The following is a 25911-nucleotide window of genomic DNA, read 5'->3' on the forward strand; positions in this document are numbered from 1 at the left end:
AACCACGGTGCCACTTTCATTTTTTTTATTGTGGCTGCGGTGAATCGGTCTCATATTGCGTAACAATAGCATCAGCACATGCTGCTCATGATAGCACGTTGAATAACTAGACCGGTTACTATCACGTCTGTGTTGCAGGGATTCGGAACACATCGAGATGGCCGTCCTGAAGCAGCGTCCAGACGAAGAGACACCGCCCGTGCAGTGCAGCTCGCGCAACTCCTTCAATGACGGTGCCCAGGCCCAAATCCACCCGAGCAGCGTGGTGGCCTCCAACGGCTCTATGGAGCTGCTGGGGCGGCTGGCCCGCTCCGACGACTTCGAGATGAAGTCACACAGCGGCGTCTGTGGAATCGGTGAGTCGCAAGAGGCGTGTGCATCTAGCAGTGTTGCCGCAAGGTGTGCTTTAAAAATAGTCAGCAAAGAGATCAAAATTTCAAGGGCAGAGCAAACAATGTGATAGTAACAAATTAGAGTGTTATGCAAAGTAATGCTTTAGGCCAGTTTCTCTAAATGCGATTTTGTGTAACTCAATGAAACACTAGTGTAAAAAAATGCGGCCACTCCAGGGACAGAAGTGGTTTTTCTGCTGTCTCTCTTCTTATTACAAAGTAAGCAGTAAGAGCTCAGGACATTTAGGAGCCATCTGCAAATGTCTGCCGAGGTAGCAGGTGTGCAAGCACTCTTATGACAAAAAATTTGCTGTGTGGCTCGAGCGATGCAGGCCCCCGTACTGCCCTCCAGCTTCTCTTCATGCTCCTTCACCCAATAAGATATTGCCTGGGTGCCTCCTCTCCGCTTGACGAAAAGTGGGAAGGCAGACCCAGCATGCCGGACGATATTAGTGCATGCGCTCCTTTATGTGATGAAGATGGCTGGCGCGTTTTACCTCTGCGTCAGCTGCGTTCATTGCTACCACTAGCGTGCTATCGCCAGTGCAGGGAACACAAGATGCGTCAAGCCATGTTATCAATTGGGGCTTTATATGTATTATGGCAGTGATGACAAGAAACTACCGGAAGTGTTGATATAATTCCTGTAACAATAAAAAATACAGTAGGGAAATTTCTAAAAGCATGTAAAAAAAGAAAAGCAGTATAGAGCACACCTGAACCCTTTTGAGGGTTTTTTTTTTTTTTTCACGAAATGTGTCCCAGACAGGGTATTTATTATTGCTGAATTGCATTCTTCAGATGAATTCAATTAAGAAAAAGCCAGTCCAAAATATTTCAGGGGGATTGTTACGTGTTGTAACATGTCACCAACGCGGCCTCCCAGCGTCCGAAGTAACTTTAGTCTTCTCCCGAAACAAGTCTGCGCGCACTGGAGAGACCACGCTTCATAGAGGTAAAAACCTTTGGAGCACACCCAACGCGAGCCTGTCGTGCCATCTTGCCACTCATAACGAATACGTGCTGTAGTTTTGAAGCTCTGAGGACAGTGAAACGGTGGATTCGAAACAGCGAAATGGCTTGCCGTTAGAATTCCAGGTGGCATAGTTGTTAGTGCCGCGGGCTGGGAATCGAGAGGTTGCTGGTTTGATTCCACGCGACAGATGTTTGCCTTCAGTTTTTTTTCTTTGCAAACTTTGAGTATACATTTTTCAATGTCACTTCTGTTACAGAAGTTCGTCAGCCATAGAGTTTCATACAACAATACCTAGAAGAGAATCTGGTGCTAGTGTCTATGCGAGCTCCTTCAGCGGCGCTTGTACCCCTATGGAAATTATGGGGGGGGAGGGGCGGGGCAAGTGATCTTAAATGAAAAGAAAGGTGAGCCCCTTAACTATCTCTCAGGGGGAGGACACCTCAATAGTAGCTCACGAGGGATGGGGGTAGAGAAGGGATTAAAAAGGGTAGGATTAAAAGGTAAAGAGATAGAGAGAGAAGAAGGAGAGAGCGAGACGCAGGGACAGCGAACAATAGAAGTGAGGACAAGACAGGAAAGATGGACGCGGTTGCAGGAGTCCGAGGACGGGGCATTACTGGCGAGAGCTTTTGTCGGCGTCAGGAGATGGCGTAGGGCGATTCAAGTAGGTCAGAGCTACGCTGTCGTCGAATATCGGCGTCAGAAGATGACGAGGGCCAGCCCAGTCGGCCAGAGCTACGCTGGCGTCGGAGATCGCGAGGGCGCAATCGGTCAGCACGGAATCCAGCGAGCGAGTGGGAATTATGGGAAGTACAGGCTTTGGATCCGCTTCGGATGGACTATGTTCTTGAGATTTTTGTTGCTTTTTTTTCAGAGTGTAAAACAAAGTAGTATGAACTTTATTTATTTATTTAAAACTTGCTTCAAGTATTTGTACCCAAGCTTTATTGCAAGAAGTTTTTTTGCCAGGCAGCAAAAGTCAAACCAGGGCAAATTCAGTCATCAGGGTATGCATAGCTGTGCCATTGTGTTCTAGATTTCACATCAAGGTTTAACGAATTCTTTTTTACAACACTTGAAAATAAACATGCTGTTTTCTCTCTCGAAAGTATGTATTATCATTTTATGGAAACTACAGTACAGTATTAAGTGAGAAACACGTAGCGTTCCATCTTCTGCGACACTAGGTGTGATTGATTGATTGATTTGTGGGGTTTAACGTCCCAAAACCACTGTAGACACTAGGTGTGTCTGTCCCTGGTCCTCCAGTGGTCTGCCCCCAACGCACCTCTAGTTTTGTTGTGAAGTCGAGTCAGCAGAGCATGACGAACCTGACGGTGCATCTACTTAGCTTTGTCATTGCTTTGCAGTTGATTTAAAATGAGTTTAGGCATGACGCGCTCGTGAAAAACATGAAATCGAAGCATTATCCTGCACTGGCATGAGACACTACATCTATGCACAGTGGTGAGTGGACGACGCTTCATTTAAACTGCCAAGTATGAAGAGTAAGTCTCTAACGTCACAGCAAATCAGGAGATCTAGTGGTTGTCAGCCTATTCGAACAACAAAGGCACTGCTTCAGCCTTTTTCACCGCACCCCACTACCCGAGCTGCGCCAACAACAAAGCTGAAATTGCCGAAAAAAGTCCATAGACAGTTCGTTAGCTAATCATATCCAATCCAAAGCCTGTACTTCCTATGATTCTCATCGACGTACACAATCCCTGCGCCAGAATGTTCTCTAGGTATTATTGTATGAAACTCTATGGCGTCAGCGAAGCCGTGGTGCACCCTGGCACAAAACACTTTCGTGTTAAACCTCAGTAGTTTAGAGCAGGCCTGGAAAAGGAAAACATGTTTGAAACTTATAGTAATTCTTCGTCTTCTCATCAACGAGACAAAAGCAGTTCTTGTGAGTCCCCGAAACTGGGAACACAATCACAGTGGCATTGTTTGTGTCAGTCTGCGCCTGCACAGAGAGTTGTAATCGTGTACTCGAGACCAATAAACGAGAGAATAATAAATCTCTCACCTTTTTAAAGATTCTAAACTGAAAAACTATCGCTTTTGCAGGCTGAACAAGTGGGAACCGGCTGACAAACAAAATCTAAAGTAGCCGTTGCACTATTGTAGTAAACCATATAAAAAAATGAAGAAACATCGCTAGCAAGGAAAAGATTCTATGAATTTCTGCTGTGTGGCACCACATTCCGATCAAGAAAAATGATCGAAGAAGGCACGTGTTTTAAACGTACAAGCAATTAAGTTCTTGCACATTTTTGACCATGTTGAGCTGTTAGAAATAGAATACATGTAGAAACCTGCTCAAAAGTTCACAAGCCCCATTTTCATTAAAATACATGGTATAGTGGCCTGCGAACTTTTGACCCCCCCCTCCTGTAAGTATTTGAAAGTCGAAGGGTTAAGAAGATTGTTTAGGAACTATCAAAGCAGTAATGATTTTTCACAAGAAGTCACAATCTCTTCGGTGATTTCATCAAGAGATTGTCAGTGATTGTCAATGAGAGGGGCAACATTTTCACTGTTGCCCTGCTGACAAATGGTCATCATGGTCAATCTATATACTGCTGGGCTCCGTTACTAATTTACTTGGTTAATAGCATGTTATGAGCTAACTGGAAAGTGTTCCTACCTAACGAATATGTTATGGCATGGCTGAGGCGCCTGTTCGTGTTGTTGCACCTTGGGTACAGCAAAACGTCTGTTTGTTGCCTTAATAAAATGTGACCTGCCATGGTTGGTTATTGGCGATAATGTTGCATTGCTAACCAAATATGTTCACTTCAAGGTCGAATAATGGTGCACTGTCAATGAATGTGTGAAATTCACATGACCCGATTCCTAGGCACTCAATATGACATTGAAAGAAGAAAATGAGGTAAAAATTGTTTTCTATGTTTTAGCAATTAATTGTAATTAGCTTGTAAGCAAAGATCTCATCATTTTTCAGCCAATCAGGTTTCTTTTTGATGCAAAACGAATGAAATTATAGGCTCCTGATGTTTGTGCAACGAGTTTTTTGTCACATTAATTTCCTGAGAAAAAAAGAGATCATTTTGTCGTTAGTTCTGGATCGTGGCACGTCAAACGACTCATTGAACGGAACATCGCAGTGCCTTCACCAAAGCGGCCTGCTACGATCACACGCAGCAGGCAGAGTCAAGTCATATTCACTGTGAAGAAGGTTCAGCTCATGTATTTTGTTATCTTATCACCATAAGTCAACAGAAAAAGCATAAACGAATTGCTTACAGAAATGTAGTCACCACCGCTAAAGGGGGAGATATAGAAACAATAGTGTATTTTTGGCTAGTTGAAGTGCATAGCTTAAAATTTTTGTCAAGTTGACCACACTTGGCGCTCGGGGTTTGTGCTTACATAACAACTTCACGTTTTCTTTCCAATAAACTTTCACTTGCGAGTACGGTGCCGTGTGTCTTCCCTCTCTATCATGGCAAAGTTTGTTTCCGCCCTAGTTTTCTTCCCAAAGCGCGTTGCTCAGCACCAAGTCACGGATTTGAATTACATCGGGGTGGGCCTGTTGTGACAGAGAAGTAAGAGAAAAACGCCCGGGTCCTAAATTGTGGGTGCGCGTAAACAAAATGAACTTCGGGTGGTCAGAATGAACCTGCAATGCTTACTATGGTGTGCCTCATTGTTATGCTAATGGTTTGTCTAGTAAAACCTCAAACTTCAGTGATGTTAATTACCAGCTCGGTCCTAAAGTCCATATTAATACCTTCAATCTGTAGGACGAGTTCAAGTACTAGTACTTTGATGTACACTTGCTCTGTATTCACCTTAAACGAACCTGCTTGATGAAGTGCATGTGTGCTTATTATAACAGGTCACAGTATTTATTTGTTTATTCATACATTCTTTTTCTACTTATCTACTTGATATCAACATCATTCGTGGGGTCATTAGGGGAGGGTAATGTACATAATATTCACATGCATAAAGGATTATACTCTAAGTAAAAGAAATAACTTGCACTATTGATAACAAACATTAGAAGTACAAGGATCAAAGAACAGTCATACTACAATGAAAACCAACATAATTAATGATTTCAATCTCTTGACTCTGTGAATGTGCAGACCTTCAAGTGGACGTGCACCATCGGAACAGTTCAGGCAGTTCCGGTGGCTCGGCCTCTGTGAAGCAGGAGCGGGGATTCCACGGGACCAGCTCGGTGGTGCCGGGACCAGGCAGTCCGGACTTTGCACTCACTGACGAAGTCTTGAAGGAAGGTGGGCGTCTCAGCTGACTCTTGCCGACGCCGAAACGAGCTCACATTTTTCGCATTTTCGAGGATACTGTGCACCGCAGCACCGATTGGCAAGGTGTTTGGTGTAGCTGTGAGGCAGAATTATATTTGCAAACGGCAAACGTTGAGTAGTTCTTCGATGAGTGTGAAATATTACATACGGTGGAGTTAACGGAAATCTGTTAAACAGAACTGCTGTTTAAGTGGAACAACTGCCTCCAGAACGATTGGTTCCATTCCTGAATGCTGCAGCCCAATTAATTTCTCAGGAAACGGAATTCTCGTTAAATGGAACAAATCTTCCCACTCCCTTCAGGCTTTGTTTAATGAGAATCCACAGTTTTATGAACTGTAAAGAAAGATGACTATTCTTTGGGGTCAACCCTTCATGGTGGTGTACCGTATTTACTCGCGTAATCCTCGCACTCACATAATTCTCGCACCCCCCACATCGCCCAACAAAAATGCGATGTCTTTTTTTCCTCGAGTAATTATCGCACCCCAGAAAACTGCTGCGATAATGTTGTCTGTTCTTTCCAGCCACTGATGATGATAGCGCACGCCATCTGGCGCCATCTCTTAATCATCAAGCATACTATTGCTCAGAGATTGAATCCAATTTAAGCCAAGCTGAAGTGGCCAGTGTGCGTTGCGGCGTGTTTTGTATGTTGTGTCGGTAATCTTGTCACGTTATGAGGCGATACTGAAGCTGTACGGCTGCTTTTAAGTTGCAAGTGATAGATCATGCACTAAACAACGACAACAGGGCCGCCGGTAGGCCCTTCGGAGTCTACGAGTTTTGTGTTCGCTACTGGTGACGGCAGCTTAAAGCGACCAAGGCGCGTTAGGCCTGGCATGTGCCTAAAACTGGGATTGATGGTAAACCTTATTTCTTCAGAAAAAAACTGCGGCTATTCTGTTAAATAGCCATCAGCCCAATACTGACATCCCACGCTTACTTTTTGAGGGCTCCTGTTGAGCGACGCTACCGCTACGCCCACAACGTCCACAAGCTCTGCGTACGGTATTCTAATTCTCGACTATTTGTTTCCACTTTTTGTGTCTTTAATAAATTTTGTCTTGTATTGTATCTCTGCTTTTATTGTTGAGGTAAGTTCTAATTAGTACTTCTTGAAGCTTGCTGTAAGTTGCTGGTGTGAGAATCCCGATTTGCGGCCACTTCATTTTTTTTTCTGCTCTGTATGTTTTCGTGGAAAGTTTTCCCCGCGTAATCCTCGCTCCCCCTAACTTTGCATCACTTTTCCCGCAAAAAAAAGTGCGAGGATTATGTGAGTAAATACAGTAATATTCCTGACCGGAAGGTTGCAGGATGGAATCCCTCCCACGGCAGTCACACTCGGTGGAGGCAATTCCGGTAGTCTGTAAATTGTTTGTCGTGGCATACTTTACCAGTTCCCTCAAACATTACCCGCCAAATTGGTCTAGGGTTCCGTTTCTCGACGGCTGATTTAAAGGTAGTGGGATAGCATCCAGGCTGTGTTGGCCACATATTGGTGAAGGCTAAGGCAGAGTCTCGTGTGCTTAGATTTAGGTGCTGAATAAATAGTCGAAATTTCTACAGCATTCCTCTATAGCATCTCTCATGATCATATGATGGTTTGGGAGGTTGAACAGCAACTTATGTGTTTACATTGTCCTTCTTAGTAGTCCATTGTATACTGCAGCAGAATGCTATGCAAAAGAAATGATAGGCATTAAATAGGGAAAGCAACGAAATACACTAAAAGTTCACCAATGCAGACATAATGGCGCAAGAAAAACTGCATCAATAGACCGATTCTTGGATTATCGAAATGACCAAGAAAACAATTAAGAAATGCATAAATCTAGTAATTATTTTGCATAACAGAAGTGTAAAAGTCACAGTTTTTGTCATTTGTGAACGCTGCTCAAACCCTCCCTCAAGCCGAAACGAGCCGTGAACCCATACCTTATGACGTATCAGCTGCATGATCGTGGATGGTGACCACGTTTTTTTGAAAGTCCTCGGCCGTTTCGGCTATCCACGAATGTCATTTTTAGAGTTTTGCATCACATATTTGCAATGATTCATGCTTGGCATGCTGTAAAGATTGTCGGAATTAATCAGATTGGACATATTATGGTCAAATTATTGAGATTTTGATACCCCAGAACAACATATACGTTTGCCGGGACAAGAAAACACGTTTGAATTTTAAAATTAACGAGTGTCAAATTAACGAGCTTTGACTGTAGTTGTTCAGAGATGATAAAATTTGCTGGGTTTATGTTTCTGTGATTGTCAGGCTTAGAGGTAGAGAAAATTTTAATTTCGCCTGTGAGTTATGTATTTTCTTTTCTGAGCAGCCTTAATGTACTCGTATTCGCTTCTTGCATACAGTGAACTCATAAAAATTGTGATTCAGTGTTATGTTCTGCTGGCATGTTAGTATTCAGAATTACTACCAAATGAAGTACTGGCAATATTCAACTTGCCCATCGAGGTGGTATGAACTGAGGTCAAATGTATTCTGAATAGTTTCAGAATACAGTGGGACATTGTGGTTGCATTGAGTCAGCAAATACTCCAAGTGTGATCTTTTGCTGGGAAGTTTGTGCCTGGCATGTTTAAAGCAGTACTGACACGATTTTCAAAGATTTTGTTGCCCAGAAAAATGTGGGCTTTGCTATGTTTTAATAATTGTCATTAACAAATTTTCGTTTCAACCTACATTTAAAAAAAAAAAACAATTCGGCAGATGCCATGTAACTTGGGAATGAATGTTACGCAAAGCATGCGTAGCAAAGGTGTCTGTGTTGTAATTGTTTTGTTCATCGAAACCTTACCAAATGACGCTAAGTTTTGTTGGATAAATAATTCTTAGCCTAGTGAAAAGTCATAATTTTTTTGTGTGTTAACGAAAGAGTTCATATCCCAAAACCACTTCTTTGAGAACAAACATATATTTAAAAAATGTGATGTGTGATTGAAAGTGATTAAGTTTTTTGTAAATTTTGAGTGGAAATACATGCCTTAAGGTATGTGGATTTCTACACGCTATCAGCAGTTTTTATGTTATTGCTTGTCTTTTCGCACCTTATATGTTGCCCGCAAGCTAGTAATTTGTGTCACAGTTTTATTCAGTTGAGATGTTTGAATGGAAAGTTTTGTGCTCTTGCTTCCTTTCTTCAGTTGCCCTATCTGGCGATTGCGTTCGGAAGTGTTCAGTTTTGCTGCAACAAAACAGCTGCTCCTTCATCTTGACAGTAATGAACACACCGTGCTCACATTAGCCCTTACTGTTGTGTCTTTCAGCAGCAGCAAAATCAATGTATTTTACACAGCGCTGCAGTATTTGACACCCACTTCGAACTTAGTGTGTACAGGAGTATTTAGTAATGCCCATAAATTGTAGTAATTACTCAAACTCACTGCAAACTACCCTTCTTCAGAACTGTAATGTTGGTTGGAAATCAGTTGAGGAGGAAGGATCTTGTGAGTCTCACATCAGTAAGCACTATATTTAGGTATCAGTCAGCGTATAAAGTCCTCATTGTTTTCATCCTGACCTGTTATGCAGTCACGGACCATAAGTCTGGGGCTGTATCGATGCTGCCTGCCCCTGCTGGATTATCTACAGGCGATGCCCTTGGTAAGTTTGAAGAATTCTGTAATAATTCTAGAAGCTAGAATTGTTGTATCAATTATAAAGCAATGTCAGTGCAATTCTGCTGTCACTTTCTGCATCATCTCTCTGGTGTTAACTTTTGAGGTAGAAGTTTTTATGGACCGAGCTTGACAGTAGTGACATGCATGTAATTTTTGTGACAGTAGTCTTTGTTGTTATTGATCAGAAAAAAGTTTACTATGAACTTTCTAATTGGCCATTCTGTTGTCTTCCAGCCGTGGCCTCGGGTTCATCGACATCCCTGCATCCGGACAACCACCGGACTCGCAGCAGCCACCGGCGCCGGAGTGGTGGTACCGGGTTCCTCTCTTCTGGTTCCTCGTCTGGCTCACTCCGCAATGCCACGGGCTCTGTTGAACTGGCTTTCCTGTCCCAGGACCCAAGCGTTCGTGCTGCAGAGCTTGCCCGCGCCGCGCAGCAACGCAAGAGCAGCCATGCGCTTCGCGGCAACGTCGAAGACGCCGATGCCAACTGGTTGGTGCGGCGCGCTCACAGCGAACTTGAGACCAGCGCTGCCGAGAAGCAGCGTTCTTCTATTCCGCCGTCTCACCCGGTGTCGCTGGAGGCCATTCGCGTCGGCTCTTCGTCCTCGTCGTCAACGACGGTGCCCGCAAATGTCAGGCACGTCCGGAGGAGCGTCGAGTTCTCACGCCCTCCGCTGATGAATGACGGCACCATTAAGACGATCGCAGAGCAGCCGGCTGCAGAGACTCCGGCTAGCGCGGCGTCAAGCGGGTCGAGCAGCATGAAATCATTAGTAAGGCATCGCTCTCTCGATGCGGCCACGTTGAGGCGAAGGAGTGGGCGCAGTGGTGGCAGTGAAAAGAAAGATGATGATAGGACTAGTGTTGTGGCATTGGGTGGTGCAGAGGGTCACACATCAACAGGCAGGTGTTTCCCATCAACTGATAGCGTGTCGTCCGCATCTGGCGAATCCGATCGCAGCAGCAGCCATTTCACAGTTATATACAAGCCACTGGATCCGTGCAGTGGAAATCCACAGGTGAGGTGACCCTTATCTTCTTCTAGGGTGATGAATGTTGTGTGGAGCGTCTTCGACACTGTCTTGTATGCAGTTGTGTATGCACTCTATCTTTGCCAAGGTGATAATGATGGAATGGTAGGGGCAAGTAATAATGAAAAAAGATCACATACCTTGAGCATTTAGTTAACCAAACCATTGAGTTTTATAATAATGCACTGGAGGGATGTTAGTGTTAGTGTCTGAAACGAAAGGCGAAACAATAAGGAAAGGCACAAGTTCGTTGCACGCTGCAAGCACGAAGACTAGCCAGATTCATGTTCGGCCAGCCTTTTCCAGAGTTACTGAACAATCACAGCGCCAGAGTTCCCTCTTGGCAATGATGAGAAACTCCATGATTGAGCACTTTGCTTTTTTTTTTTCAACCGTGCGGCTTACTTTTTTGCGTTATTGCAAGCACATGCACAGGTGCATGGTGGTAGTTCACGGACATTTGGGCTTGTAGCATTATTTGTCGAGGGAAGATGGAGTGATTCTAAACTGACTTTAGGAATTGTAAATTCTAGATGGGTTGCTGTGCTGTTATGCTTGTCTCGTGTGTTCTCGGGAGCCTCAACTACCGATTAACAGTTTTTTCTGACCATGCTGAAAAAGTAAGGTGGGAACCTTTTCATAAAATGTAGACATGAGTCTTTAATAATTGCGGCTTGTTAGAAAATGCACGTGCCAGTGTTTGAGGACATCTTTTTTTTTTAGGGGCGAAGCTCCTTAGGGCGTGGGCTGTGCGTCCCCTGTAGCCTGTATGTAGCCACCTCTAGTTTAGTTCTTGCAGTGTTCACTAAATGGCGGTACCGTCCCCTGTATGTAGCCACCTCTAGTTTAGTTCTTGCAGTGTTCACTAGATGGCGGTACCGTCTCCTGTATGTAGCCACCTCTCGTTTAGTTCTTGTAGTGTTTACTAGATGGTGGTACTTGTAGCTGATGATGAAAAGATGCAAGATGTTATAAACTAGAAAGCGGTACTTGTTCAGGTAAAAAATTGCACTGAAATAGAAAGGACACCACAAAGAAGGAACACTTAAACAGATCGAGCGCAAACTACCAACTGTTTTTTATTGACTGTAGAACGTCGGTAAAATAGGGAACCCGTACATAGCTGCGCCGACGCGTCGAGGATCAACACGTGCTACTTAACGCACCTTATCAATCAAAAAGGACACTTCTGCACCGTAGAGCGATACCGAGGCCTCACTTACACAGCTATCACCTTTCATGTTGATGAAGAATGCTTCCAACACCTCACGAGCACACGTATCTTTGCTATGTCCCAGTATCTTAGTCTCCTGAAATAGTGGTTCACATCCACATGCTGCGCAGTGTGCAGGCAAATTTCCCATTTCACTATTTTTGATCGACAGCTGGTGTTCACGTATGCGATCGTTAACGCAGCGGCCTGTTTGGCCCACGTAAGATCTGCCGCAGGAAAACGGAGTCGCATATACCACTCCCACATCGCATTGCACCACCGGGTTGGCATGCTTCTTGTTACACAGGCTAGTGCGCTCATTGCCACTCGAAATTCGCGCGCACAACCTCGAGAGCTTCTTAGGTGCAGAAAACACCATGTCAACTCCGTGCCGGTTAGCAACCTTCTTCAGGTTGTGCGTCACCCGGTGTAAATAGGGTACCACTAACGGCCTCTCACGCCCACTGGGCGCGTCTTTCAGGCACTGCTTCCGTGATCGCCCTTTTAGCTTCTTCAGGAGGGTTTCGGCCACCGCCGCCAGCACAGACTGCGGGAACGCGGCTGCCTTCAGTCGTTCAATCTGAGCACGAAACCCTCCTGAAGAAGCTAAAAGGGCGATCACGGAAGCAGTGCCTGAAAGACGCGCCCAGTGGGCGTGAGAGGCCGTTAGTGGTACCCTATTTACACTGGGTGACGCACAACCTGAAGAAGGTTGCTAACCGGCACGGAGTTGACATGGTGTTTTCTGCACCTAAGAAGCTCTCGAGGTTGTGCGCGCGAATTTCGAGTGGCAATGAGCGCACTAGCCTGTGTAACAAGAAGCATGCCAACCCGGTGGTGCAATGCGATGTGGGAGTGGTATATGCGACTCCGTTTTCCTGCGGCAGATCTTACGTGGGCCAAACAGGCCGCTGCGTTAACGATCGCATACGTGAACACCAGCTGTCGATCAAAAATAGTGAAATGGGAAATTTGCCTGCACACTGCGCAGCATGTGGATGTGAACCACTATTTCAGGAGACTAAGATACTGGGACATAGCAAAGATACGTGTGCTCGTGAGGTGTTGGAAGCATTCTTCATCAACATGAAAGGTGATAGCTGTGTAAGTGAGGCCTCGGTATCGCTCTACGGTGCAGAAGTGTCCTTTTTGATTGATAAGGTGCGTTAAGTAGCACGTGTTGATCCTCGACGCGTCGGCGCAGCTATGTACGGGTTCCCTATTTTACCGACGTTCTACAGTCAATAAAAAACAGTTGGTAGTTTGCGCTCGATCTGTTTAAGTGTTCCTTCTTTGTGGTGTCCTTTCTATTTCAGCGCAATTTTTTACCTGAATAGAATGAACCAACTAGCCCCTCAAGACGTCCTGAGCGGTACTTGTAGTTGATGAAAGACGCGAGATCTTATAAAATAGGAATGATGTCACATATGGCGCGTGTCATTAATTGAAGGCGATCGTTCGATTTAGTGCGGCGACGTACGCTAGGGAGAGCGTTGTAATAAAATCCGTTCGCTGTTGGCGCGCGCTCGGAGTCGCCGGATGGATAAGGCTGCACAGCGGAGAGAGCGCAAGGCGGCAGCAGCGCGCACTCGCAGACAGAATCCCGATGTGCGAGCGCGCGAGGCAAGGGACATCGCAAGCCATCCATCGTCTAAGAACCAATAAAAGTTGATTTGTGTATATACACACACAGCGTTTCTCACGTCTTTACATGATGATCGACTGGGCGAATTACACGGAAGATTCACAGTTTACCGATGAATCCCTCCGGAGCTTCGCCCATTCATCATCATTCACCCCGTGAATATGCCGTAATTTTTTTAAATAAGGTGCCAAATTCTTTGGCAGTAAGGGCAAATACGATAGTGTCGAACATGGAAAAAAATGGGACAGCGTAGCAAATGCGGAAGGACAATTCTGAATACACGCTAGAAGTGATTTGAGTGTAGTTGCATTGACTAGGCTTGTCTCAACCTTTTCCGGACATGCATAATTTCCCATTCTGCAAATTAAAGATTAGTTTGGAGTGAAGGCTCTTTGTTTTCTACCCTGTCTCATTTTTTCCTATGTTCGCACGCTGTGATATTGGCCATCACGAACCCAGAACAACTAGCCGTAGTTTCTACCTTTGTCAGCAAGTTTCTGTAAATATTGTGCGCGTATTGACAACTCATATTTTTTTTTAAATATATGAAATGCGTGCTAGGCTATTTGTACTTACATGCAGTTGGATCTGATGACTACAATTGGAGCCATTCATTCAAGCTTACATCATGTGTGTTTATGGATTCTGTTCTTATTGGCTGCGGGCAATGTCACGATGCAAATCCAGTGCAACCCCAGTGCACTTACAGTGCAATACCTGTTCAAATCCAGTGCAATCTCAGTGCAATTCCAGTGTGATTCTAGTGCATTTCCAGTTCTATCCCTAAGCAATTCTATCACAATCCCAGGAGTGCCTAAGTGCACCAAAGCAAAGTCTTTGTTCTTCTGCACTGCACTTATATGTAAATGCATGTACTGATCCACGCTCACAGGAACTTGACCTGCCCGAACAGTATCCAGGATGGCTTGAAGGGAATCCCAGGAATCCAGAGCCGCTCCCGTCTCCAGCCTGCTCAGAGCGTAGCAGCGTTGCCGGATTGGATTGGCTGTTTTCCGGAGCTACTAGCCAACCAGTGAATGAGGCGAAGGCGTTGGCACCTTTGGGTAAAAGTAGCCTTTTTTTATTACGATAGCAATTATACGGACTCTCTCGGCTGCTTTTCGTCACTGACGTTGGCCTTGACATCGGCGTCGCTGTCACTCGCCTTATATGTATACGTATCTATATATATAAAAATCCAAGGAAAAAAAACAGGACAAGACTCTGGCGCGTAGATTCGAACCTGGGTTCTCTGAATCGCGAGTGCGAAGTGTTAGCCACCGAACCACTGAGGAGCACGTCGTTCAACATTCAAACAACAAGCTATTTATATCTACCACTTACCGCTGCTGACGGGCATCTCGGGAGGGAATTATTGTGTTTTCAGCGTTACCAGCAAGGTGGCGCAATGAGTGTGCATCACCACATCACGCGGTGGTGTGTGCACTAATCTCTCATGTGTAGTTTGCCCCGCTTAGAGGAGGGGAGCGACGCTCCCTCGTGCACCCTTATCTAATGGTGGTGAGGAGGGGAGGATCGTAGGTCTTGGCTGTTCTCGAGCTTTACCTTGAACGATTGTGTTGTAGTTGCAAGGTGCACAAAGGTCACTGCAATCATTGTAGTCTCCGTTTGCAAAAATCGCGCATTTTTCAGACGTAGCAAAGTAACAACTGAGACGCTTATTCACGTACATCTGTACCTGTGAATACGTTTTGAGCATCATTAGTGTGTGAGAAATGCGGGGCATGTTTCAGTCTGCTTTCCATTCTGCGCATGACCTTCCAATTTGTTGCTACCGTGTTCATTGCTTCGTCTTTGCGGCAAATGTGTGACTTTTTTTTACTCTTTGTGCTGTATTGGGGCTATTTATAACACCAAGGTCTGGGCACATGTATGTGAGACCTTATGTGGAACGTTCTTAACATTCAGCATTCATGCTTTTGTAATAACTAGCTGCTTCTTGTCGAGATTTTGAAACACCACTTGCCCATACTGATCACCACTTTTTAGTAGGCTTGTGCGAATATTTGAATGCTTCGAATATTCAAAGGAATAGTTGAGTATTTGAATTCGCTTCGGTTTGAATTCAAATTATCGAATATTTTCGAAGTATTCGCAATGTACAAATAGATCTATATTAGTCCGCATGTCATTGCCTGTAAAGGTGGTTTTGCTGCAGTGTAGGAGTGCTAAATCACGAAAGCGCCTATCAAGGGGAAATTCACTTTGCCGCGAAACCCTGTTTCAAATATAAAGGGACCCTGCAACACCTACTGAACATGGTCAGAAAACGCTGCCGATCGGTAGTTGAGGCTACCGAGAACACGCGAGGCAAATATTACAGTGCCACACGTGACTTGTAATGCACAATAAATTTTCAAAGCTAAAAATTGTTTTTCTTTTTTCGACAAATGACGCTGCAAGCTCCAAAATCACTTGTCACAGCCAAGAAGGAATATACGGCTCTGGTCACAGTAACTGGCTGGTTTGAGCATGGCGCGCTCATCGTTACCGGGGCCGCCGTGGGAGGCCGCCTCTTGTCCACAAGTACGTGCACGATCGCACTGAAAATCCACGTATTCAAAGAAAAAAAAAAGGTGCTCAAGGTCAAGAAGAGCATGTGACATATTTTCTTTCACCATGCCATTCTTCCCTGCTTTATTTCCAGCAATCTTGTCGGGACATGAAGAGAGAATGCAATTGTAGCGTGCGACAAATTTTGGGAACTCCGCTCATACTGGACTGATTCTAGAAACTTTGTGGCGGTGAATTTGTGAGGCAACAAGCATGTTTACTGGCTCCATGGCTACTTGAAAAAGTGTTGCAGGGCCCCTTCAAAGGAACATGTTACCCTCAAATCAATTCTTCGTTTTATTGAGCTTGTTATGAAGGCCTATATGCTCCAAGTATAATAAATTTTAAAACATTTAGTATCTTACAGGCTATCACTCGCATCTTACCGAAACTACTACTCAAGGTTGTTTCTACTTCTTTTGATCGAAAAAAGAAATGGCATTTGCATAGAGCCCCTATTTCAATTCAAAAGCAATATTGTGCAGGTTAGTTGGGTCATGATAAGTATTCCTTTTTTTTATGTCATACATACTGTTCGAGTTCGATTCGAAATTATTCGATGAAAATCACCATGCGCTTCGAATTCGCTTAAAACCTTAAATTCACTATTTGCACAAGCCAATTTTTTTAGCATTAGAGCAGTCTCAGGGGTTTTTCATGTAAAAAATGTGTAAAGTTTGTTGAAGTTTCTTTATCTTTGAATTAATTTTAACAATGCACTAATCGTATAGTTTACCAGCTGTTTCCATTGCAATCTTCGAGCTAGACATCTGCAGAACTCGTGATATGCAGGAGTCGTCAGCTTTCGACTCCAAATAACACATTTACTACCGATAAACTGTGTAAGTACCTAAAGTCAGCAGTTGACAGTGGTTTGAGCTTACAACGATGACTCCTTGCTATAGTTCGAAGTGCTATGAATTAGCTGGGCCCATTCTTTGGCATTTATAGCAGACTGACAGACAAGTACAGCTTCGACTGCAGGCATTGCTGAAGGTTAAAATAAACAAAATACATTTACGCTGTGCAAACACAAAGGTAAAAGGGTGAAACGGTCTGAAAAGAACTTTCCTTCCAATCTGCTCACAGAGCTCTGCAAGGAGCAGGCAGAGCCGAAGCCGTCTTCCCCACAGCGATCAACCGAAGGGGTTGAGACCACGGGCGACGCGGACTCCAGTCTCTCATGGCAGTGCGACGGAGCTGTCATGCGGGCCCGCAGCAGATCGTCGGAGCAGAGCCTCTCTGACGGCAGCTCCCCATCGTCTCCGGACGAGATGACCCCCCTCGGTGCCTCAGGACGCCTTTCAACCGCTCTCGGTGCCATCCCCAAACAGTACATGGATGACGCCAGGGGTAAGTGTGGTACCTCATGTACAGTGTCTGTGGAATCGGAACATGCCAGACTAGGGCTAAGTAACATACGGCCTTATGGTTACATTGGAGTGGTGTAAATTGAAATAAATCACAAGGGGAGACACATCTTCCCATGGTGGCCATTTTGCTTATGATGTGAGCTCTAGCTCGAGACATAGCAATTTTTGAGAAAAAGGTCAAGCAACCCTGAGAGACAACCCACAGTTCCCGGCGAAGAGCAGGGAGCAATCGAATGCACTGCTTGTATTCAGGCTACTTCCTAGCGATCAAAAGCTTTTTCACCTTTTTTGTCTGTCTCATCTGCTGACAATTTAACTGTTTGTTATATTTTACTTATATATGAATTGAAATCATGCATTGAAGCTAAAATAAAAAAAAACTGCATGGGTTTTCAACTTGTGCAATTACGTTATCCTTTCAAGCCGTTCAGATCTATGATGTTTGAAAAATAAATGTCAAAAATGGTGGTCACTTGAAAGGGGTGTTACACTCAGCTTGAGTTACGGGGTGTTCAAGACTCCCCTGACCCTCAACCCCATGATTTATGCCACTGTAACATTGTGTTCAATTTGTGTCTCAACAGCATTGCGTTGGCTCGTACACCTGCATTGGAGCCATCATCACCTTTACTGGCGAAATTTGTAGTGGCATCTTTTCATCCACTTTCTTTTCTACACGTTTACATTAAATTACTTCTAATAGCATCCCCTAAACTTTCGCTGACATCATTGTCTGTTAGTTCTCATTGCTTGATAATGAAAACGAGCCTTTAAATGTATGCAGTGTTTTCAAAGGTCACAAAAAGGATCGTTTGTGTTGTTGCTCTTGCGTTGCAGCTTTTTTGCAGTCATGTTGAGGCGTTGTACTTCTCGTTGAACTGCTACAGGGGACCAGGCAAACCCGCCACTTGCAGGAGCGTTCACACGGACGACAGTGCGGTCACTTCTGAGCCGTCGCCTGCTCGACATTCTCAACCTCAACGACCCGCAAGAGTGTGAGGCAGAGCTGCAAAAGTTGAAGAGAGAGTTGGACATTTGCCGTTAGTAGAAACTCTTAACATTTCTTGTCTAGTCACTGTAACATGCTGGGATATATTCAGATGAACCTAGAGCAATGCCGAGGATGTGCTAATGTCTTTCATACAGTTCTATAAGGTTACAGTTGTTAGCTGACACTTCCTCTTTTTAGTTCACTTGTCATGGCAGCTTAGTGGCTGAGGTGTAGCCCTGCTAAGCCCGAAGATGTGTGTTTGATTCACCACCACGATCACTGCACCCGCGTTATGCACGCGAACGGTTAAAACGTAGTTGTGATGAATCCCCAATCGAGTTTCATGAAGACTAATGCACTCGTGAACCGCTTAAGCCGTTAGTGGTGGTCTCGTGCCTATTGGTTAGTGCGAACTGATTGCGTAAAGTGAGAAAATTTTGTGCCAGAAACCTTTACTGTGTCGTAGAACTTGCAGATGCCACAATGTGCTGCAAGCGTTTTTCCATAATGTTGATAAGTGTGGAGATAAGCCGATTAGTTATTCCGACTTCTGCGCGATTGCGACGATAACATTGACGTAATCATAGGGAAGAAAAATGAAAGCAAGGTGGGGACCACTGACAAACACACCGGTATGGCTTATCCCTGATGGAAAGCTTTATCACAGTAAGCATCCCCCGCTATCTGCTAGGGCATGCGGGTGTGGCGTAGCCCCACCTTAAGCGTACTGCACGCATTCAGTAGACTATCTGAATGCACTGTGCTACCGATTGCTCCCGCTTCGTTTTATAGAACCGTGTTCAAGTGTGCATAACTTTACAGAAACACAAGCAGCCTGCTGTCGCGGAGTTTAGCGTTGCGGGTCGCGAACACCGAGAAACCTTGTTTGTCTTATACTAACACGCACACCATACAGCAAGCGTAGTGCTGCTGTAACCATACTGCACGCGTTTATTCAGTGACAGCCCAAACACGCGTCCATTCGCTTCCATGACTGCTAGAGCATCGATAAAACTGCATCGCTTGCAGAAAGCCCGTCGTGACCATATTAACCCAACAAGCTATTCGCCTAATCTGTGCATGGCCTGAAGCAAAGTGGACGCTCTGCAGCAAGCGGATCGGTTGTCACGTTATGCACCGAGTAGGTGAAGTGCTGCACGCAACTACCCCCTGTAGTAAACGATATGGCTCTCTGCGACCATACTACTGCGTTAAAAAAAAAAAAAAGCTGCACCCGTTTTTGCTTACAAATCGACCGTGGAACCTGTGTATCACGAACAGCCAATTATGTCCATTCTGTAGTTGCCCCACGCTGCGTGTCCCGGAACCCGAACTAGTTTCGAAAATGTTTTATGACGTCGCGATCGTGTGCTATTGGACAGTTGTATGAGAGTGGCTGACTCTTTGCTGTGCTTTCGCAAAAAGAAAGAAATGGCTTCACGGTGGGCACTTTAGGCAGTATTTCCCATGGCACTGAACTTACTCCTTTGTTGGTGGCGATGGCACATATCAGAAGATGCAAATTTGCAGCTGGTGGTTAGTGCGTAGTACACTTAGTGCGCAGCACGCTTAGTGCGTAGTTATGCCTTCGTTCCCAGCCGGTACATATTAACTGGGTTGCACTGTACATAGGTGCATGTTGAAGTACAGTTGGTCAAAATGAACTGGATGTGGAGTCTGCCATATGTGTGTGCTTCATCGGCTTGTTGTGGTTTTGGGATGTATCATCTTGTAATTTAAAAAGGTGCCAACACAAACACTTTCAGCTGTTGTTTTCTTGCATCAAGTAAGGCCTAGCCTATGAGAGCTTGGTAAGCGTGAGTGTGCTCTGAAATAGTAATTGTGGCATGTTTTCTAAAAGCTAATGTACCCTAACGTCATGACAGCACATAAGCTTCTTGTGTGCTCGTGTAAGATATTGTGACATTTCGATGGCCCCCATGCCATGCACAAGTGGCCATTTTGGATTTTTCGGTGGCACACAGACAGCTATATTGAATGTGTTGCTTCTCGACGTTACGACATCTAGCCATACTGGAGCATAAAGTCACCAGAATAAACACCCTAGCCTGATGTCACAGTATTGTTAGTTCAGTAAGTGTGCCATGGGAAAACGGACATTAATGGCACAATGAAATATCAGCATTTATGGAGCTTGACTTTGCTCAAAGCTGTCCCTGTGAACTGGAGATTTATGTGACAAAGTAAACTTATTATGAAGAATTAGTGTCACTACTCCTTCAATGTTTAAAAGGACACTAAAGCCAATATAGGTAAAGCACATCACTTTATGTGATGCGTTCTACCTATGTTGTTGTAATTCTAACCACTCTCTGCCATAGTCTGGTGCATGGATCTAGTCAAGCCTTCTCAGGTTTTTTTTACGTGCACCAAACATCTCTAAGATGCGGAATAAATTGAATTGAATTGAAAATCGAATTGAGTAACAATTTATGTCAAAGCTCAATGTATGACGTCTAAAATGACAATATTATTGAGAGCAGTGCCCCACTTACTAGGAAATCAAGGTAAATGCAAGAGAACACATGCGGCAAGAGTAGGACATTTGCAAAATGATCCCAATGACGTCAGAGTTACCGCCTACAATTAATCACTAGTAATTGAACTAGCTGCACCAAATAAAGAACCTTTCGTACATCAAGAGACATAATAAAATGCTGCTTGTCGTTTCTGTTACATTCATGGAAAAAAGTACCGCTAGATGTTACTATGGGCGGAATGGCACGAGTGGTTCAAAAGCTCAATTTTTGCCTAGTTAAACTGGGCAGTTTGTGCCATAGCGGGACCCAGTTGAACCAATCATGTCTGGCATCTCGGAGGGTCATGGCAGGAAATTGTTCAATGGCTGTTGTTGCCGCTGTGGCTCCCACTATTTTCGCTCTGCTGCTACTAGTGTCGGCGGCCTTGCAGTAAAGCGGGGCAACATTGCGCGTGGCAAAAAGAACTCACTTCCTCTGACAGTTTTCACTTTGAGGCGGTTAATTTGAAGTGTGCTAATGAGATGCGGACCACTAAAACGTGATTTCATTTCAGAATAAGCATTTTCTTAGCACATGAGTAGCACTACGAGGTTTCTGAACTGCGATTTCAGCAATTAACAACTTAATATCTACTTTAGTGTGCCTCTAATTTGATGCTTTTAGAGCACTTTGTGTGCCTCTTTCTCAAATAATAGCTGTTTCTTGCTTGTGCATGTGTTTGCATTGTCGTTGTGTGTCATGAATGCTATAGCCCTCTCCCTTTCAGGACGGCTTGCCTCTAATGCCGAGGAAACACCACCGAGTTTTTCGCCGCAGACTTCCAAAGGTCAGATTTCACCGTTTTGCTAGAACTTTTGACAGTGTTTATCAGAAATAGGAACGTTGGTCCGAGTGTATTGTAAGTTTCATAGTGTAGCACCTGCAGTTGGTGTCAGGAGGCTAGGCGGCATAGGTCAGCACTCTAAGGGACTGATAGACAGATATGTGGGGTTTCACGTCCTAAAACCACCATATGATTATGAGAGATGCTGTAGTAGAGGGCTCCGAAAGTTTCGACCACCTGGAACTCTTTAATGTGCACCCAAATCTAAGCACACGGGCCTACAGCGTTTACCCCTCCATCACAGCGGAGCACTCTAAGGGACTTCTCACTCAAACTCACTCACCCCAATTGTTCAGCCTTTGCCTTAACCTACGTTCATACTCACCCCTACTCACCCTTTAATTGCTCACTCACATTCACAATCACGTCCACTGACACTCAAGAGTACTCACTCCCGTTCATACGACTCTTCACACTCATAGTCTCTCACATTTACACTCGCGTACACTCACATCGATGAGTACTCACTCGCGTCCACACTCCTGACTACTTCCACTCACAAGCTCGCACTGACGTTCATACTCACACCTACTCACACTCATAATCACTCACGTTCATACTCAGGCCTGCTCACACTTATATAATCTCACTCAGCCACGTTCATACTCGTGCCTACTCGCTCTCGTAGGCACTCACATTCATACTCACACCGACTTACAGTCATAGGCACTCACTCATGTTTTTACTCATGTATACTCCCACTCATAAGAACTACATGTTCCTACAAGTGGGAGTATTCCTCCATGTTCATACTCACGTATACTCATATGTTGGAACTCACTCAGGTTCATACCCACGTATACTCACCCTTATGGGCGCTCACTTTCTTATTCACACCTCACACTCATAAGCACTCACGTTCATACTCACAGTCATAGGCAGTCACTCATGTTGATACTCAAATATACTCATACTCATAGGCATTCACTAACATCCACTAACACTCATGAGTGCTCACTCAAGTTCACACTCACGGCTACTCACACTCATAAGCGCTCACTCACGTTCATACTGAGGCCTTCTTATGTTCTTTGGCACTCACGTTCATACTCTTATCTACTTACGCTCATAGGCACTCACTCATGTTTGTACTCACACCTACTCACACCCATGGGCACTCACGCTCACACTCATACTTACTCACACTTACAAGCACTCATTTTCGTGCTCACACCTCACACTCATAAGCACTTGTGTTCATACTTTCACCTGTTCGCAGTCATAGGCACTTCATGTTCATACTCATGTGTACTCGTACTCATAGGCACTCATGCTCATTCTCATGCTACTCACATAGGTGCCCTCTCATGTTTGTACTCACACCATAAGCCAATTACTACTCACTCGCGTTCATACGTGTACTCACACTCGTAGGCACTCACTCACGTCATGTTCAAGAGTGTCATCCTGTATCCTTCATGCCTATGTGTTTTGAAGAAGAATGGCGATTTGGGCTAGTTGGTTTGAATTCATGATAATAAGGGTTGCAGCGCGAGCACGAATGTGCTAGAAGAAACAGATGAAAGTCGAGGTACAGAAGGCAAAGAGGACAACACGAGCGTTGTACTATGTGTTTTTTTTTTTCGTGCTTTTTTCAAACGTGACTCACGTTCACACATGTTTCATACGCCAAAGCCATTTGTATTCACTCATCGTGCTGAAACCTACTCAAACTCATAGGCACTCACTCGTTGTCATACTCACTCTCATTCACACCCACTGATGCTCACTCAAGTTCATAACACTTAGACTCATAAACGCCCACAGAAGTTCATACTCGCACCTCACACCCATTGCTACTCACCAGAAGTGATGTTGATGAAGTAACTTTATTGAACATCCGGCGAGTGGAAGGCCCGGGCCTGGGGCTACCTAGATGGCCGCTAGGTAGCTAAGGGGGTTAAGATGGCCGCTAGGTAGCTAAAAGGTGTACAAACTAGCACTAGGGATTCCCATCAGTTCGCGCACAGACCTTTTTCTAAAGCTAAGACTCCACAACACACTGGAAGAACTCATAGAAGCACAACAAATGTCTCAGGTGGAACGACTAACAAAAACCTTTACTGGACAGAATATACTACGCAAGCTAAGGATGAATTACCACAATCAAAATGGAGAAAAGAGAACGATCACGAGAGAAATTCATGAGAAACTTCTGGTACCCAAAAACATGCGTCGATGTTACAACAAGGGTAGACGCACGAGTAGAACAGAAAAAGTTATCCAAGGCTACGGGTCAGACGACAGAGCCGCCTTCGTAGACACGGCAGAATACCCAAACAGAAATATCTATGCTGCAGTAGTCGTAGATCTCAACCAAAAGCTCGTTACTAGCGTGTCACTCAATACCAAATTTTCCGAGACAGCAGAAGAAGTAGCCATTGCACTAGCACTGGTCTCCACGAATGGCTCAATACATTATTAGTGATTCACAGGCGGCCATTCGAAATTATGCTAAGGGCCAGATCTTTCCGGAGGCGTGGCACATCATGAGTGTAAACGAAGCAATATTTTCCACTGTAGAAAAGACTGCCAGACAACCGCTCTGGTTCCCAGTGCATACAGCTCCATACATTTCTGCAGTCAACCCCAATGAGGTAGCACAATGCAAAGCTAAAGGTCTTACTCACCAAGCTGAGTAAGGAGTGACTTCTACGGGTCAGGGGAATGTGGAGCAGGAGATATGGAGAGGAAAAGATAGATTAACAACATTCATTAATATAACCAAATACTACCAAATGCAGAGGCAAATTTATACACCATCTCACTCTAAACTCCACAGAGCTGAGTCCGTTGCTTGGAGGCGATTACAGACAGATAGCTACCCGAATCCCATGCAATTAAAGACTTTCTGCCCTGCCATATACGAGTGTGACACATGCAAGCTATGGAAGCCTGCTAGAGCCACGCTTCAACATATGTTGGGGGGATGTCCAATATACCAAGACTAAATGGTGGTCTCTTCAGAAGATCTGCGGGCGCAATGGTCAGCCGTGCTGCAAAGCTCCGAACTCACAGACCAACTTTGGGCCATCCAGCGAGCCCTGGAGGCAGCTGTCCTGGTGTTTCATACGCTTTCAATGCCAGCTGTTCATTGCCGCTTTTTTCTGTATTACTTGTGGAACCACTAGTAAACTACGAGAAACATTATTTGCCAGACGATGTAGATGGAACCTTACGTTGTTTGGATTTATTCATGACTTTACGACAATTCCAGCGACTAATTTATGATGTTCTCAACGGCTAGCATGGATTAAATTTGCTGCAACCAGCATGTACTTCCATCTACTTGCATGCAACAGTGTCTAGCAAATACAGTGGACTTGCCGACCGCGGGTCGGCAAACTCACTCATTAGTCGACTCTCGCTTGGACTCAGACTCGCATTGAGCAGTGAGTCTGAAAGAGCCTGGGGGAGTACTGTATTGGTGAGTTTGAGTCCGAGTCAGTCCGATGGAAGAAAGTTTTCGTGTGAGTCCGAGTGACTCGGGATTCACACTTGCAAAAATTATCTTCTATCGGCCTCACTCGGACTCAAACTCCGGATGACTTGGACTCGGGAAAATGGTAGTGAGCTTGAGTCCGAGTGAGTGCATAGTACAAAATACATTTCTTGAGTGAGTCCCGACTTTTTTCGCCGACCTGGGTTTCTGAAAGTGCATCGCTTGCTTCTTTGCAGCTCCAGCAGCAAATCGGAAGCGTCCAAAGCTGGCGGCGACTCGCCGGAAAGCCAGTTATGGCACCTCCGAGTTTCTGTCTCTGCTGCCTAGCACCCCTGCTTTGCCTCAGGCCGATGGGTGAATTCTTTTTTTTCTTATGTGACTCTTGATTTTGTTTTTTGTGTCACGAATTCAACACTTTCGCGTGGTCGCCAAGACACTCGAAGCAGTAGTTGTTATATTAACCTTGTCGGGCTGTAACGCAAAGTTTGCACACAGGCAAAGCACCATATGGGAGCGCTTTACTGCAAGAAGCTTTTAGAGAGCTTAATTAAGAAATGGCCCATGTCAAAAGGAATCCATAATATAAATATAGTGCGAGGAACTAAGCTTTTTTTTTTCATAGCATTCGATGACTCCTCTTGCCCTGAACAGAACTCGCAACTGGGATTTATTTCTCCAATTTCTTCTCTTTTGTATTTCTTCTAGAGCGGTGTGAATATCAAAATTTTGGGTGCGAAGTGAATTCAAGTAATTGTTCGTTTGCGTAGAATAATTTTTAAAATATTTCTCGAATATATTTTGAATACATTTATGTGAAGTAAGAAAAAAAGAAGTTGCTGAAGATTCCTAAGCATATTTTCAATTGAATTCTAAGAAATCATTGCTCTGCAATGGTGCAACTAGATGCTGCCGTCATTTCAGGCTCATGAGAAAGAGCATTT

General features: G+C 44.6%; 1 protein-coding gene across 2 annotated transcripts in view; it reads left to right on the forward strand.

Annotated features, from left to right (window-relative positions):
* pcx (pecanex) overlaps positions 1-25911 on the forward strand; it is a 96590-nt gene that overhangs the window by 7937 nt on the left and 62742 nt on the right. For both annotated transcript variants that reach the window (XR_012885527.1, XM_075871406.1), the window contains exons 3-11: positions 139-356; positions 5493-5645; positions 9226-9297; positions 9549-10336; positions 14099-14270; positions 16870-17133; positions 18041-18193; positions 21412-21471; positions 25207-25324. Coding sequence is in view for 1 of the 2 variants with exons in the window: in XM_075871406.1 (XP_075727521.1) it covers positions 139-356; positions 5493-5645; positions 9226-9297; positions 9549-10336; positions 14099-14270; positions 16870-17133; positions 18041-18193; positions 21412-21471; positions 25207-25324 (1998 nt within the window). In the remaining variant the exon portion in view is untranslated. The remainder of the gene's footprint in view (positions 1-138; positions 357-5492; positions 5646-9225; positions 9298-9548; positions 10337-14098; positions 14271-16869; positions 17134-18040; positions 18194-21411; positions 21472-25206; positions 25325-25911) is intronic.

This window comes from Rhipicephalus microplus, chromosome 8, assembly GCF_043290135.1.
Source record: "Rhipicephalus microplus isolate Deutch F79 chromosome 8, USDA_Rmic, whole genome shotgun sequence".
Taxonomy (NCBI): Eukaryota; Metazoa; Arthropoda; class Arachnida; order Ixodida; family Ixodidae; genus Rhipicephalus; species Rhipicephalus microplus.